Genomic DNA, 17,199 nt, shown 5'->3' with positions numbered 1-17,199 from the left:
GACTGGACAACTACAGCTAATGTGATCAGGGAGACAGGTAGGAGAGTACTTGGTGTGTCATCTGGAAGGAAAGTAGATAAGGAGACTTGGTGGTGGAATGAGGAGGTACAGGAGTGTATACAGAGAAAGAGGTTAGCTAAGAAGAAGTGGGACACTGAGAGGACTGAGGAGAGTAGACAGGAGTACAGGGAGATGCAGCGTAAGGTGAAGGTAGAGGTAGCAAAGGCCAAACAAGAAGCTTATGATGACTTGTATGCTAGGTTGGACAGTAAGGAGGGAGAGACTTATCTATACCGGTTGGCAAGGCAGAGAGACAGAGATGGGAAGAATGTGCAGCAGGTTAGGGTGATTAAGGATAGGGATGGAAGCCTATAGTGTGCCAGTAGTGTGATGGGAATATTGGAAAGAGTACTTTGAAGAGTTGATGAACGTAGAAAATAAGAGAGAACAAAGACTAGAAGACGTGGCTGTTGTGGACCAAAAAGTAGCAAAGATTAGTCAGGATGAAGTGAGGGCACTGAAGAGGATGAAGAGTGAAGGAGGTTTGGAAGTGTCTAGGAGAGGTGGCAGTAGAGTTTCTGACTGGGTTGTTCAACAGGATCTTAGATAGTGAGAAGATGCCTGAGGAATGGAGGAGAAGTGTGCTGGTGCCCATTTTTAAGAACAAGGGAGATGTGCAGAGTTGTGGCAACTACAGAGGAATAAAGCTGATGATCCATACAATGAAGTTATGGGAGAGAGTAGTGGAAGTTAGACTAAGGGCAGAAGTGAACATTTGTGAGCATCAGTACAGTTTCAGAAAAGTGTCAGGTGTGATGTGTGATAGAAGAGTTTCAGCTAAAATGAAAGGAAAGGTGTATAAAACTGTGGTGAGACCAGCGATGTTGTTTGGTCTAGAGACAGTGTCACTGAGGAAAAGACAGGAGACAGAGCTGGAGGTAGCAGAGATGAAGATGCTGAGGTTCTCTCTGGGAGTGACCAGGAAGGATAGGATCAGGAATGAGTACATCAGAGGGACAGCACATGTTAGAGGTCTTGGAGATAAAGTCAGAGAGGCCAGACTGAGATGGTTTGGACATGTCCAGAGGAGAGATAGTGAATATATTGGTAGAAGGATGCTGAGTTTTGAACTGCGAGGCAGGAGGCCTAGAGGAAGACCAAAGATGAGGTTTATGGATGTAATGAGGGAAGACATGAAGGTAGTTGGTGTGAGAGAAGAGGATGCAAAGGACAGGGTTAGATGGAGGCAATTGATTCGCTGTGGTGACCCCTGAAGGGAAAAGCCGAAAGGAAAAGAAGAATACCAGCGTGGGTGTGTAAAGCCAACACTGGCTATCGTAGTAACTAAATAGCGTCTTCAAATGAGAACAACACTGGCCCTCAATGCACTGTAACCCTAGTCACCCATCGATCCACAAGTGGAGTCAATAGGACTGTGCTGCATTAATAGCTGTAGATGGGCTCACTGTCTGCCATACAAACGGTAGCTGTCATGCATTGTATATAGTATGTTAGAATTAGTTACAGTAGACACTACACATCTCATTTATTTATATTTTCATTCAGTAAATTAAATTTAGAGAACATTAAATTTCATTATTCAGAGGATTAGAGAGTGGAAGAGGTAATGCAGTAGATTTGCTAAACTATTTTTTTTATCATTTAGTATCCAGTACACAGACTTGACTTGAGTTCAAACTTGAAATGCAGCAAAAAGCAATATAGCATGGAGTGTTTTGCCTGTAAATGGATGTAGAGGAAGTGTGTTGTTTTCCCCCAAAGAGGGAACAGACATCATCTGTGAAGCAGAAACTGATCATGGCTGGAGCAGTGGTGCTGATGAGACAGAGAGCCAGAATCTCCATAATAGACACAAAACTGCTGACCAATCCTGTGCAGGGGAGGAAACGGAATGAGCAAATCCTCTCCAGCTTCCGCCCATACCAGGTCTTGTTAGTTGCCTATAGAGTGTGAGAAGAAGGGGAGGGAAGGGAGGAGGTGGGTTTATGCTCTGAGCTGAAGAGTCTGGGTGGGAACAGAGCAGAGCAAACAAAGACACTGCAGCAGCCTGCAGCATTTATCATCCAGCTCCCCGTCCTGCACTGAGTACTCCCCAGGACCTAGTCCTTTAAAACAGGAGAGGTCTGGCTGCTCGACCACCTGTCTGTAAACCCATCTTCCTCCTCTACCTCCTCTTCTTCGTTGGCTGAGAGAGAACAGTGGAGCCATGCCTGAGTGCTGGGATGGGGTGAGTGTGTGAATATGGAAGGATGCATATTGTACCTGAGTATGTGTGTGTGTGTGTGTGTGTGTGTGTGTGTGTGTGTGTGTGTGTGTGTGTGTGTGTGTGTGTGTGTGTGTGTGTGCGTGTGTGTGTGTGTGTGTGCGTGCGTGCGTGCGTGCATGCGCGCGTGCACGCGTGTGTGTGACTGGATGATATAGGGAATGAATCTGTTATCACTGCTTCAGAGAATAATTTTCCATCTTTGCATATTGTCTTCCAACGTGTTTCTTTTCCCCTGTATTTACCTCTGAATGGTTTTTTTGTATATATTACGAGCTTAAATCAGTTCTTCTGACAGTCGTTGACATGCAGCAGTGCGACAGTGACCATAGAAAGTATTTTTTTATTACAGTATTCCCTTATGATAAGATATTACGGTGTTGGGTTAAACAAAATGGGTCATTCTTTCACAATGGCCCACTGACACAATTAGACTCGCTAATTTGCAAATGTGTCGATACCCATACCTCTGCGGATAAACATGTGACGTATGTGTGAATGTGCACGCTTCTCTTGCAGTATCACCCATTTTGACAGCGTTAAAACAGATGAACGAAGAACAAAAAAAGAACTTTGGCCACTGGGATTTTTTACTTCTTTTTTTGTGTTACTATTTTCAGTGGTGTAGATAAGATTATTGTTCTTTTATGGCCTCAGTTTGATTATATTAAGTAAATTCTGCCCCCACTTCACTTTAAATATCATTCCTATCTGCCAATTTTTTTTGAAAGATGCTTTTCAATATCTATTCTTGTAAATTCCTCGTGGGTGTTTGAAGGTCATCAGTAGTTCATGCATTTGTGAAAGGTCGCCGTGTCTTCAACAGAATCCAGTCTCTGAGAACAGACAGAGCAAAGCCTCTGATGCTATTAGAATGCTGATTGCAGATAACATTGATGTTGGTGCTGAAATAATAAAGAGATAATCTGGATGGATTAACTGCTAATTGCTGGCTGTGCGATGGAGCCACTGGGGGTTGGAGGATTATGCAGAATTTTAGCAGCTGCCTTCATCTAGAAACGTTTCTCATTTGTCAGCGGTAGTTACTGAAATCTCTGCAAAGTGTGTGTGACAGTATAGAGCTCTCGTTGTGTGGTGTGTGTGTGTGTGTGTGTGTGTGTGTGTGTGTGTGTGTGTGTGTGTGTGTGTGTGTGTGTGTGTGTGTGTGTGTGTGTGTGTGTGTGTGTGTGTGTGTGTGTGTGTGTGTGTGTGTGCCTACAATGCGCAGCTAGCAGTAACTTGTACCTCCTGCCTCCATTTTGATTTGGCTGGCTGTGACTAGTGGATCTTGAGAAAATGTGGGTCATGACGAGAGGTTTGGAAACACAACAAGCTAACTACCGGCGCATGTTTTTGAGGATCTTTGCTGTACACCAAAAATAAATCAAAGTGAGCAAAAAAGTCATTAATAGAATTTAAATTATTGTCTGATTTGTTCTCAGGTTGGAAAAAGATCAAATTTTGTAAATCTGGGATCAAAAGAATGCTTCCGGCTCAGAATCATATTAATATATGATGTGGCTTAGAATAAATTCTAAAATAAACTATATTTATCCACAGAATTCCATGTTTAGCGTTCTTTAATGTGTAATTCCAACTGTCATTTCCCACATTTCCTTCAGGAGTTTAAAAACAGTATTCAAACTTTTCTCTCCATATTTCTCGTCTTTCTTAGATGACTATATTTCGGTGTTATGGAGACGTGTCTACCTGAGGTCCAGTCAAGCAGCTTGCTAAATAATGAGTCTTGTTGAGGACGTATTGATGAGTCACTGCTCACACTGTGAAACAAATGACTGTGTGTGAACTATCAGAGTTTTTGTGTGTTTGACAGGAACATGATATTGAGACCCCGTATGGGATGCTTCATGTGATAATCCGTGGCGCACCCAAAGGAAACAAGCCTGCTATTCTCACCTACCACGATGTGGGACTGAACCGTGAGTATCCATGGAGTGTGTGCAGGTGTGTGTGTGTGTGTGTGTGTGTGTGTTTGTGTCTGTACGGTGTGACAGCTGTTCCAATCCTGTCTGCAAGGTGTTTCCACACCCAGCAGGTGTCAGAGTTCCTGCCTGCCTTCATTAGCACCAGCAGGCGTCATCATTCAGAGAAGAATGTCCAATTAGACAACTACAGTCAGTAAAATGTCCATCCATTCCTCTCATGGAAATGTGTTTTTAGCCCTCAAACAATGATCATCAACTTGATTTGCTGAAAACTGATGTTATGAAATTGCATCTGTAATGAATTTTCAGGATATAGATTTGAAGCCCCACATGGAAATGTTGAACCGTCACAACATCCACCCAAAGTCATCCCCTGAATGTTAGCCTTAAATTCATGCTGGTTAGTAGTTTAGTAAAGGAAGGGATACCAATATTAATATATGTGTGGGACAGGAAGGATACATACGTAGACAGAAGGAGAGAACATAAAATCGATGAAGGGCGTTTTGTCTTAATGTGTGATGTGTTGTGACAAAAATAGAAAAAAAAGGAAGAGATGAAGAAGCAAATAAAAGGGTGGGTGTCAGCAGTACTGATGAAATGTAGGTCAGAAAAACATCCCATCCCGTGGAGACATGTGGGCGGGGCCAGCAGATCTGACGGCGGCGCTGGGGCTCGAGAGGACGGTGTGTCCATCCAGCTCATCCATCTCTGCTCCCTGCAGACATGAGGTTCTGTCCACGGACTTATCGGGCCTCCTCATTTTTTTTTTTTTTTTTTTTTTACAAAATATGAATCAAAACAAGATAATTCAGTCCAAAACACCAGGGAAGAATAAAAAAAATACAACTGAAGAAGAAATAAAGTCAGACATGGTGTTGAATTAGACAACAGAATACAATAGACCAGGTTATACTAATGGACCAGGTTGTAGTAATAGTGGATTTCTCTGCTGCAGCAGCAAAGAAACACACCATTAGTATTCATATCTCGTCACACAATCACTCGGCTGTGGTGTGAAATCATAGAGGATGAAGCAGGGAAGCAAAAGAATGAAAAGAGTCAACCAGGACAAGAAAGGAAAAAATACGTCGTCTATTTGATCCATTTTCAGTAGATGGTTAGAATATTCTGCCAGTACATGATTAAAACTACAGAACATAAAAGAACAGGAATTTTTTTTAAAAAAGAGATAGATTGGAAATGTCAGGCGGGCAAAATGACTGAAGAAGAAGAATAGATAAAAGAGCAGGGAGTAGAGTGATGACAAACAAAGCGGCTTAAACAGGGCGAAAAAGAAAGTTCAGAGGGGGAAAGTGGGTCACGGAGCCAGTGGGAGTGCAAATGGTGAGTGCCGATCGATGATTCAGCATGAATCGCACGAGGAAGAGACTCCGCCTTCTCACCTCCGTCCTCACGTGGTGACAGGAGCGAACCAAACGCGGCCTTTTATAGCCTGCGTGCTTTTCATCTCTAACCTAGTTGTCATGCTAATCGGTCTGTTTAATTAGCACGAAATCAAGCAGAGCCCAAGGAAGGAACAAAGTTGTTGCGTTTGACTGCGTCTGACACACATGTGCTTAAAGTAGGCCAGCTCCAGAGGCAGCGGGAGGAGGAAAAACCCACATCTATTAAACATGGAGCTATTTCAGAATGCAATTTTTCAGGCTTCCTCTACTCAGTCCTGCATTTTATTTTAGAAATCCTCTTGAATCCTTCTCAAAATAAAGCTTTCATCCAAATAAGACAAGGAAAGAGATTATGTTTAGTCTTTTAGGTTTTAAATATGATTCTAATTCCTCATAATCCTTTCCTATAACCCCCTGCTAGGTGAGGAGGAGAAAGGAGGAATTGGTCCAGTCCATCCATCCATCCATCCGTCCGTCTGTCCATCCAGTAAATTAAAATTTGTCATGAGCTTTTATATCTGAGAAAAAAAAAATTGTGCATATTATTTAAATGAGAAAAAAAGGGTTTCAAATATTTTATACATTCAATGATTTTTTTTAAAAATTTATTATACTTGAAATATTTTTCCACAAAGCTTTCAGAACTGAATGGCCTTTGTTTAATCATTTATTTCCTTTAATTTTTTTCATTTCGTTATTTAAATGTCCATCATTCTCTGACTTGGTTTGTCTCACATCACGGTTTCTGTTCAAAACACCTCGATATTTCTTGACAGTTCTTGACTATTTTGTATGAAACATATTATAAAACCCCTCACTGGTAAAGAAACAGATTACAAAACAGGTGGAATGATTTCAGCAGTCGACAGATAGTCGAACACGATAAAGAAATCTGTCTAATCCAACCTGGATATACGAGAAAACTAACCTTTTCTAACTAAATCCAATAACAAGAATCTGCACTTAATGTTTTCCATGTCGCAAATGTTTTTGACTTCTCCTTCTGGCACAGGATCAGCTGCACAGACGGTGCCTTCAAGGACCTGTCTGAGTGTGACTCATGTTTGATGCCATCACATTCCTCCGATCTCATCCCTCCATACACACCCTGAACCCCCCCCTCACACACAAACACACACACACACACACACACATACACTGCATGTCTCCATCTTCTCACCTCTGCTTCCTCTGCTTATAGTATTTTTCCTCCCCCCTTTGCTCTCCTGCAGACAAGCTGTGCTTCAACACGTTCTTCAACAATGAGGACATGCAGGAGATCACCAAGCACTTTGTGATTTGCCATGTTGATGCTCCAGGACAGCAGATTGGAGCGTCACAGTTGCCCCAGGGGTATGAAAAAAAATATGGAACTAATGCATGCATACTTACGGTCATGACCCAACATTAACTTGATAGTGAGCACTAATAGATTAATAATTGCTCATTACTGGTATGTGTTTGTTGAAATTTGATGCCATTGTGACTAGAGGTTCTCTCCGTCCAGGTACCAGTACCCCACTATGGACCAGCTGGCTGGGATGCTGCCCACTGTGGTGCAGCACTTTGGGTTGGTGCTCTTAAACATATTCCACATGAATTCTCAGAGCTGGCAAAGCTAAAGAGTCTGCAGGGACATTGTGAACTCTTTTTACCACGAGCTGGTGAAAACAAACGGAGCAAAGACCTTTTGTTGCTGCAAAATAAAAGTAAAATACTGACACAAAATGTGTGTGTTTCCTTTAACAAATTCAAAGATGCATAAAGCAATCACAAGAAGACACTTCTCCTTTGCAGTCCTGATTCTTTGCGTTGCGGATGCATACTTAGATTCCTGAACACTTTCAGAGGATTGTAGAGGAGACAATATCAAATTAATGTTGTTTCTTGCCAAAAGCATCTGATTATAATCTGGCCATCCGGTTGAAGCCACTTCTGAGATGCACTGCACTTTGCTATGCACAAGCAGACAAGACAGCACATTGAGTCTGCGCTGCCAACATTAGCATTCCGCACCAGCATTCAGGCAGCAGACACTTCTAGCTTCTGAAAGGTTTTGCAATTGAATGTCATTATTTCTCCTTATAACTGCCTTATTTTAATGGAATAACCATATTTTTCAGGTTCAAGAGCATCGTTGGGATCGGAGTGGGAGCTGGGGCTTACATTCTGGCCAAGTTTGCTGTAAGTTACATCCTTGTTTTCCTCTCCCTCGTGCTAATCAATGCTAATTATACTAAAACTGCTTCCTTGACTAACCTTATATTTCTACGTTTCCTCTGCTCATAGCTAATCTTCCCCGACCTGGTGGAGGGTTTGGTTCTGCTCAACATAGACCCCAATGGCAAAGGCTGGATTGACTGGGCAGCCACCAAGGTGTCATCTCCTGCAACATACTGGGGTTTTGTGAAATTCACACCTCCTATTTACTGACAGAGATAATCTCTCGTTTTACCCCCAGCTGTCAGGTCTGACCAGCGCTCTGCCAGATACTGTGCTGCCTCATCTTTTCAGCCAGGTGATTTTACTGTGAAGGATTCAATCTGGATGATTTTGGCGTTCTTTTACTGTTTTCTTTCTTTTCTTTTTTTTTTTTGGTGAATCTTAAATTTTTAAAAAATGGCTTTCCCAAATCAAATGAAGGAAGTGAAGTTACTTTTGTGTAGAGGCAGCCTGATGTGCTTTGTGTCTCTCAGGAGGAGCTGATGAACAACACGGAGCTGGTGCAGAGCTACCGACAGCAGATCAACAACACCATCAACCAGTTCAACCTGCAGCTTTTCTGGAACATGTACAACAGGTGGAGGAAGAGGATTTTCCCACATTTATATGCTTTTATCAAACACCCAAACACTTTATCTTAACAATAGTTGTGTCTTGTTTTCTAAAGCCGGAGGGACCTGGAGATGAATCGCAGTGGGACGGTGCTCAACGCCAAGACCCTGAAGTGAGTCTGCAACAACCTGAATAACCCGAATACCTGGAAAAATGTGTTTGTTTTAACCTGAGAGCATTGTGCTCCATAGAAGAGCTGAATCAGTCAGCAATTTTAGAATATTTGGAAGTTTGGAATTTAAAAGCAAACTGTTAAAATACAGCGTTTTGCTTTGTCTAGAATTAAAAATAATTTATTTATCATGGTAATAATTTGCAGCTTAATACCAATGCTGAGAGTGGTCAGGATGATAAATTATGAAGAACAATTACTGTGAATATGAGTTTAATTAGGATTGTATTTTGTTTCCACGGCTAAAACTTGTATTTATCATCTAGCGTTTTACTATGAGTGAGATTCCAGTTTCCAGATCGTTACCCCAAAACTTTTCAGTATATTCCAAACTAAACTTGTTCACACACCTCATGTAATTATGGGTTTTACTTTTAGAAAATTTATGGATTTCAATGTTTACTTTTATTTATCTAAGAAATACAGTACAGTATATCTTTTCTAACAAAAATAAACTCAGCAGGAAAAAATAAATATCAAGTTTATTTAAAAAGTGGCAAATATACAGTATAAAGAGCAGTTATTGTGAATGTAAGCTCAGTAATGATCTCCTCCAGGCAAACAAAATCTGAAATGTTCCTGCAGGTGTCCTGTGATGCTGGTGGTGGGGGACAATGCCCCCGCTGAGGAAGGAGTGGTGAGTCATTCACCCCCTCACACCCCCCCCAAAAAAAAAAAAAAAAAAAAAAAAAAACACATCGTACCAACATCTAATATAGCTTGTAGATCCTCACTGCAACTCGTCTTATTTAGAGAAACAGAAACAAGTCGTCCAGCGTCGGTCTGGTTCTCCCTCTCTACAACGCTGCATTTGAATGATCCTAAAGGTGTGTGTGTGTGTGTGTGTGTGTGTGTGTGTGTGTGTGTGTGTGTGTGTGTGTGTGTGTGTCAGTGTGTGTTCTCCGGGGACCAGATGGCTTGGCTCTGTCTCACGGGTTTCCTAGTTTGAATTGGCCCAGATATTTACGCTTCTGCACCAGTTAATCTGCTGCATGTTGGAATTTAAATCAAATCACTCCTCCGTCCAGTGGAGAAATGGGGCAGAGGTGTGTGGAGGGAGGGGGCTGTTATAAAACATCTTGGACAGATAGAAAGATGGAGAGATGCAAAGTGACGGGGAAATGGAGAGAAGGCAATGGATGGAAATGAGGGCTGTTTACTAGACATGACAGATGGAGGTCATGTAAATATTTTATACCCCCCCCACACACACACACACACATGACCACTTGAGGCTGCTGCCTTTACCTCCACTCATAGGACGCATCCCTTCACACACCGTTGCACATTTCACACTCCTATTTCATGCAATGCAAAGCATTCGCCACTGCAAGGTGTAAAGGTGGTTTGTCGTCCGACACTTTATCCTCAAATGAAGCTTCTTTATAAAACTCTTCATCACCAGAGCTTTAAGACGTTTGATATTTCTGTTATTTATAGAAATTAAACATGTTTGGGCAATGGAATATTTATTTTGGCTTTTTAAGGATTAAAGATTAAACTCAACAAGATGTCAAACCATATTTCATGTGTTTATCCACGTACGTGTGTAGGCGTGCGTGTGTGTGTGTGTGTGTGTGTGTGTGTGTGTGTGTGTGTGTGTGTGTGTCTGTGTGTCTGTGTGTGTGTGTGTGTGTGTGTGTGTGTGTGTGTGTGTGTGTGTGTGTGTGTGTGTGTGTGTCTGTGTGTCTGTGTGTGTGTGTGTGTGTGTGTGTGTGTGTGTGTGTGTGTGTGTGTGTCTGTGTGTCTGTGTGTGTGTGTGTGTGTGTGTGTGTGTGTGTGTGTGTGTGTGTGTGTGTGTGTGCACTGCGGCTGTACTGTCAGCCTGTGTGACTCATCTCTGCAGCACACTGCAGCATCTGGGTTACTCACACACACACACACACACACACACACACACACACACACACACACACACACACACACACACACACGGATGGATGGATGGAGTCTCCATACACACGTTCGACTCTCATCACCTTTTGCAGATCAGACGATGTAGTTGTTTTGGTTTTTCTGTTCAACTTGCTGTTTTGTCTTTAATAAGGTGGAGTGTAACTCCAAACTGGACCCGACCAACACCACCTTCCTAAAGGTAACGCGCTCCACTTCAATCTACACCTGCCATCTTTTACTATTGAACAATAAAAGAGTTGTCAGTGGCAGCCTTTATGTAGTCCAGCTTTTTTTATTTTTGTACCAACCATGTAATTCTTTTCATTTGATGTCAAAAACAGTAAATATTTCATAGTCAAATAAATAGTTGATCAGTTCTGCTGCGAGAGCAGCAACGGACAGACTGGTGATTTACCTGGGGCCGCCTCAGCTTCAGTCAGAGGGATGTGACATCATAGACCATTGAACAAAAATCCTTTGAACACATTTAGCTGTAGCTTTAGCCGCAGCTGAAATGTGGGGAGCATGTATACAGCTCTAGTTCTTCTACCTATGCCAACCACTACCTTTCCTCTCGTGTTAGATGGCCGACTCTGGTGGACTTCCTCAGCTCACGCAGGTAAAAATCCCAGCAGTCTTCAAACGCACCATCCATATGTGACCCCTTCAGCTCATTGACCTATTGTATTCCAGCCTGGCAAGCTGACAGAAGCTTTCAAGTACTTCCTGCAAGGAATGGGCTACAGTAAGTATCCAATCAAAATACACCGTGTCACATTTTATATTAATACTTCTGCCCGTCTAAGATTTCCTGTAACCGTTTGATTCAGCAGCACTGTTTCAGATGATGTGTTTGATGCAGGGGGACACGTGTTAATCTTGCACTCTGTCTCCCTTGCCCCCGTTCTCTCAGTCGCTTATGTGAAGGATCGGAGGTTGAGTGGAGGGCCAGGTACTTCCTCCTCCCTGTTCACCTCTGACCTCTAATGGCTGCCCTGTTCGACGACTCTGGCATTTTAAACTTTAATTTAATTAGATTTTGTGATGAATACAATATTTTTGGGCTGTTAAAATTACTTTTATGTTTGCTATCATTTATATATACTTTTTTTGTTTGATTCCAAGGACATTAAAACCCATTTTTATTTTATCAAAAGATAATTTTTCCTCGTAAGGAAAAATATACTGCCCTCACTTTCTCCTCCCCTCATTCCTTTTGCCATTGCATTTTCAGTACTGCTCTTTGCATGGCCTTCAGCTAGCCTTGAGCAAAGTTTCTAACAGATGACGGCGTCTCCCACAGTGCGATTGTAATAGGTAAAAAGGGGAATGGTCAACAGAACAAAACATAATTCTTAATCTGTAATAAAATGGAAAGTTAACATAATTAAAACAACGACCTATACATTTTTTTTTAAACTCTTGTGAACCCATCAGCACCATAGTGGTGCATTTTTTGGGGTGTTGGACTGACTACTCCTGACCACAAATATGATAATAGTATTGTTCTATGTACTCAGGAACAACAACCTCACCCTAACAACTTCATATGACACCTATAATTGCAAGTCAAAGTTGAATGGGCCAAATTTATTACTACTTTCTGTCACCTACCAAAAACAGTCAGTGTTACACAAATAATAAACAACACTAATGTAGTACTCCTTCAGATGTCCTTTGAGGTTCAAATGTAAAGATTAATATAATATACCACATACACTGATGTGAGATGTGACAGTAGCGCTTCAGACTTAGACCAAAACTATTGCAAGTGGTGTTGTTCACTCTATAAAGACAAATATAATCAAGCTACGTTTGAATATGAAGGAGAAGTTTGATTGAATATTTCTTTCCTTGGCTTTGAATCAAACTATATTTCAGCCTAATTTTGAAATGAAAGCTCACATGTCTCAGATTAAGATTTAAATTAGGCAACGTTGATCAAATGTAATACAGATTTTCCACTACATAACCTATTTCTTACTTAAATGTTTTAGCCACCACATTTTAGTATACTATCAGGCTTTAATTTGACACCTGTTAGCGGCTGTTTTGTGTTATGTTTGAAAACAACAGTCAGAATTGTTACCAGGCGGCTACATAAAAGATGACAGAGAGGATTAATGCACACAAACATGTGAAGAGAAAGTCAGAGGACGACAGCAGTGTCTGTTCAGGAAGCTATTACCCTACTATAGAATAAGAATAAAAACAAGTGAAGGTTTTGTCACTTTGTTAACACCAGAATATAATTTTTACCACTATCGTGTTGAAAAGCAATTTTAATACAGACCTGATAAAACTAAAGCAATGCACTCCATCTGATCTGGTGCGGTTCCATCGTGGTGAAGCTCTGCTCTTGGAGGAGAACTCGGCTGTGGGGTTGCTTCAGTGCATGGTGCTGGTTCTCTGTGTGAACAGCATTCATGAACAACCTGCGGCTTTTTGGAGCCACTCAGCAACCTTTTCTCACCAGCTACCAAAAAGAGTATCCTTCCCCATTAGCATGTCCTCCCCACATCTCCCCAACATCAACAGAACGCAGTTGTTTTTTTTTAATAAGACGCCCTGATGCTGAATTCTCCCTCCACCCCTCCTCTCCCCGTCATCCCAGTGCCCTCCGCCAGTATGACCCGCCTGGTTCGCTCCAGGACGGCCTCCTTGACCAGCGCCAGCTCCATGGATGGGTCCCGCTCCCGGGCCTGCACCCACTCTGACAGCACCGAGGGAGTGGGAACGGTCACCCACACCATGGAGGTGTCCTGCTAAGAAGTCAGCCAGCTGTGCAAAGAGGAAGGGAGGGGGTAGATGGGTGAAAGAGAGAGGCGGTAAGGAATGATGGGTGAAGTTCACCAAGATGGATGGCTCTCTTCCTTCATCTGTCTCCTCCAGGTCTCTCTGTCTGCCCCCTTCTGCCCTGAGTCACTGTAAGATACCATAAGTAATACTAAGAACCTCTAACCACTCCTGTCACCTCACCCAAACAGTTTAACTGTTGGTTTCCTCACAGTGTCTTTCTTGTGTTTGCAAAGTGTCTCCTTATTCTTTGCCTGAACTTCTATAACCTGCACCCCCGACAAAACACACACACACGCACACACAGACACACACACACACACACACACACACACACACACACACACACACACACACACACACACACACACACACACACAGCAATATGTGATAATGAGCTGCTGTAAATCTTGTGAGACAAGTAAAAGTTGCAGATTTAGCTGAGAAGCAGAACTTTTATTGTTCAGCAGAATGACTGAAGGGGTTTCTTATGCATTAGTAGTTTGTAAACAGTAAAGCAATGTTGGACATATCTCTCTCTGGTGTAGGAAAGTTGGTTGTTTCTGTCCATGAGTCACAGGTCAGCTTCAGAAGAGGTGTGTCCAGAGTTCCACAGACAGCAGAACACAGCTTGTTGTAGCCGAGTGCACCTGTAGTGCTTAGAGAGGATTTATTAGCTTACTTAGTGCTTTACTAGCTCACACCACATTGATTTAAACTGCGCCCCATAATATTTCAAGTCAAACTTGTAAACATGCATGAGAAAGAGTGTTCTCAGCAGTCACGTGTATTCCACATGTCAGCGTATGGATGGAATGTCATCAAGCATGCTTCTCCATTGAGGACTTCAAATCCATCTCACACATCTTTACACGTTAGGGTTTGAGACGTTAGGCTGGACTCTTACTGTGAACAGGGAAATATTTTTATCTCAGCAGAAGAATTGAGCTGCTTCACAACACTACGGATAATCCACAACTATGAGACATTATCCCATCCGCACCCATCAGTACTCTACACACGACTACAAACCATTTTTACTTCCCTCTGGAGTAACATTAGAGTAATGTTTAAGAGTGCACCTTTTAGCTTTGTAACATCCCATATTTCATAGACAAAACAGAAATTAAATATAGTGTTGAGTGTTTATTAATATGTATTTGCATGTGAATGTGACAGTAATGTTAGAGTAGTATCTAGGGATAGAGCATTCTCCATTACTGCTGGTGGGTTAGATAGACCCTTGATGCATCATCAGTCTGTAACTCCAGTGTATAGACGTGGTTCTGGCCACAGTCGGCTCTTTGTGGTCTCTAAAGTGACAATCACACCCTGACTCAAACCAAACCCCACCGGGGGACCGAGGCAGGACCAGGCTGACCCCACTCCCTTTGTGGGTCACCACCAAAGAACTCACAGCCTTCCCTTACAACGCTCTGCCCCTCTTTGTTGATATACCAAAGCTACCTATACTAAATATCATATTGACTATAGAAACACACACACAAGCACACAAATCACACACATGCACAACACTTCAAGCATCTCATATGGAGGCACTGTGGGCTGTGCTTTGTAAGGGGACTAAGCCAAAGACAGAAATACACAAACCCATCACACGCAAGATGGAAGTCATGATGTGGTCAATGTGTCTCTTGATCCGCTGAGTTAACATACTCTCATTGATATAGCATGTGTGTAGGTCTAGACTTAGTGATGCTGTGTGCTGTTTTCTGCTGTAATACTGGACCACCTTGTCAATGGGAGATGGGGTCCCTTGGTTTTGTGGTGTGCTAGTTAGTGTGCAGTGTTCATAGTCACCCTGTCCTGTTTCCAGTTTTACCCTTTGCTCCCCTTGTCAAAAGGGGAATAGCTTCCAATCGCTAAGGCGTGCGCTTTCCAAGGGTGGCCTGTAAGGGGCGGGGCTTTTTTGGAGCCATTTGGGCACCAAGCTCAGAATGTAGGGCAACTCCCAGCCACCTTAAAAAAACAACCCCTTTCCCTCTAAAAAAAAATCGCAAGGTGCCCCGGCTCTCACAGGCAAACCCAGTCGCACCCTCAAGGGCTATCAGCTGAAGTCACTTTTAAAATGTTGGTAGAGTTAGTCGTGTGTCTGAGCACCACGGGCCCAGTGACAGCAGCAGATCGATGGGGGATAGCACCAGAACACGGAGAGAGATTGTGAGTGAATGTTAATGGAAAAAGAATGTGTTTCTGTCAGAGTTGTTGAGCTGTCTGTTTAGAAAGACACAAACAGGTGGAGGGAGAGATTATGAGAAGACGATAAAAGGCCTCAGTGACTCCTTTCAGAGCCTCATAGATGAATCTGATGCAATTGGTATACAATCATCTTTCACTGTTTTCTCATGTTCACTAAGCTATATTCTGCCATCTACACATCGGTTCCCTCCTACACCACTTCTACACAAACTGCCTAGGGGGCTCCTGAATGTATTCTTTCCCTTTCTTGAAGTGGTGTACAGTATCGTCAACCCACGCCTCTCCGAACCCCCCCCCCCCCCCCCACTATGGATTGCACTTCCATCCCTGACATTCAACCCTGTATCTGAAATCTCTCTCCTTCCTGCTCCTCTTCAAGGTCTATAAGTAGTTCAGTAGTGATTTTTGAACGTCAACAGTAAGCTGGCACTGGATCAGTTTGTATAGACCTTGGTCCTCCTTGCACTTGTAGATACATTTTATTTATAGAGTGAGTTACCCTAACTGAACGCTCTAGCACTGCTGTATTGTGAAAAAAAAAACCCAACTTCATATACTTTAGTTCCCTTTTTTTATGACAACAATAGGTTGCAGTCTCCTCTTGGTAGAATATTAGTTCATGTGTACTACTACTATTCTTCTTACTGCCATTATTATTGATTTGTATTGAGCAATAACTTTGTTTTCTTTCATTTGAATTGTTTCATATTGTGGGAATTTTCCCTATGAGCTTGTTTCAATTCACGTCAGTAGAAAGACTCTTACCTGCTTTGTTGTCAGATGTGTAATGTAAAATTTAAATATATGATGTAAATACATATACAAAGTAAACTCTCTCTGTCCATGTACTGGTCAAGCAACAAGTAACAAATAAAGACTTCCTGTCAGAACTTCAAGAGTCAGGTGACCTTTTTTTTTTTTTTTTCTGAACCAGCGTTTTCTAATTACAGGTCATCAGATGGAAACACGGCTTCATTCATGAACACTACTTTGTTTTGTTTTGTAATCCAGTATTTGGTTTTAATAATAATAATGATGATAATAAGAGGAAGAATGTAGCAATATAAAATACTTATCTTCATACACTAGATGTTTTATACCACATCAAAATGAAATATAATCTCAAATTATCTTTATAATGACAGTGTTATGAATGCAGCATCTATGGCGGCGTTCAGACTGCAGACATCGGATTCCAATCAGATTCCTTTTCATATCTGATTTTTAGGGCTGACTGTTCAACACTGTTTTTAGCAAGTGTCCAAATGGGATCTTTCTCTGTTCAGACTGGGCCACATTATTGGCCGAGCTGACAGGTTGCCATAGCAACAACGTCGGGACGGAGGTTTCGTCCAAGCTCCGTAGCGCGCATTGGCTCTTGCATCACGTGGAGCGACAAATGCGATATGAAACTACCTCCCCGATGTGGTTTCAATCCGTCTCACAAAAATGTAACTGTCAAAAGTCAGTCATTCTCAATCTGGATGGGCTAAAAATCGGATTTTGGCTGCCGGTCTGAACGCAGATTTGTGCTGACAAGAGTTTGCTTAACACAAGTTATTGTGCTTTTGGTAATTGTTTTGTCCATTGTGGCGTTGATGCGACACTTTCTACAAAGGTGGTTATTCAGTAAAATTTCCA

General features: G+C 42.1%; 1 protein-coding gene across 11 annotated transcripts in view; it reads left to right on the top strand.

Annotated features, from left to right (window-relative positions):
- The window catches only part of ndrg4 (NDRG family member 4), a 46,824-nt gene extending 30,382 nt beyond the window's left edge, over positions 1 to 16,442 (top strand). For 8 of the 11 annotated variants that reach the window (XM_068312259.1, XM_068312256.1, XM_068312254.1 and 5 more), the window contains 14 exons: positions 4,119 to 4,224; positions 6,872 to 6,992; positions 7,147 to 7,209; positions 7,763 to 7,823; positions 7,929 to 8,015; positions 8,101 to 8,157; positions 8,336 to 8,439; positions 8,530 to 8,586; positions 9,232 to 9,283; positions 10,694 to 10,741; positions 11,126 to 11,161; positions 11,236 to 11,287; positions 11,456 to 11,494; positions 13,157 to 16,442. In XM_068312259.1, the coding sequence (XP_068168360.1) occupies positions 4,119 to 4,224; positions 6,872 to 6,992; positions 7,147 to 7,209; positions 7,763 to 7,823; positions 7,929 to 8,015; positions 8,101 to 8,157; positions 8,336 to 8,439; positions 8,530 to 8,586; positions 9,232 to 9,283; positions 10,694 to 10,741; positions 11,126 to 11,161; positions 11,236 to 11,287; positions 11,456 to 11,494; positions 13,157 to 13,311 (1,038 nt within the window). In that variant the 3' untranslated portion in view covers positions 13,312 to 16,442. Of the gene's footprint in view, positions 1 to 2,034; positions 2,249 to 4,118; positions 4,225 to 6,871; positions 6,993 to 7,146; positions 7,210 to 7,762; positions 7,824 to 7,928; positions 8,016 to 8,100; positions 8,158 to 8,335; positions 8,440 to 8,529; positions 8,587 to 9,231; positions 9,284 to 10,693; positions 10,742 to 11,125; positions 11,162 to 11,235; positions 11,288 to 11,455; positions 11,495 to 13,156 lie in introns of those variants that run through there. The other 3 variants (XM_068312260.1, XM_068312261.1, XM_068312253.1) reach the window with 3 other exon arrangements.
- The last annotated feature ends 757 nt before the right edge of the window (positions 16,443 to 17,199 follow it).

Source organism: Antennarius striatus, chromosome 4 (genome assembly GCF_040054535.1).
Source record: "Antennarius striatus isolate MH-2024 chromosome 4, ASM4005453v1, whole genome shotgun sequence".
NCBI lineage: Eukaryota > Metazoa > Chordata > Actinopteri > Lophiiformes > Antennariidae > Antennarius > Antennarius striatus.
Note: the sequence above shows the minus strand (reverse complement) of the source record. Positions and strands in the feature narration are given on the sequence as shown.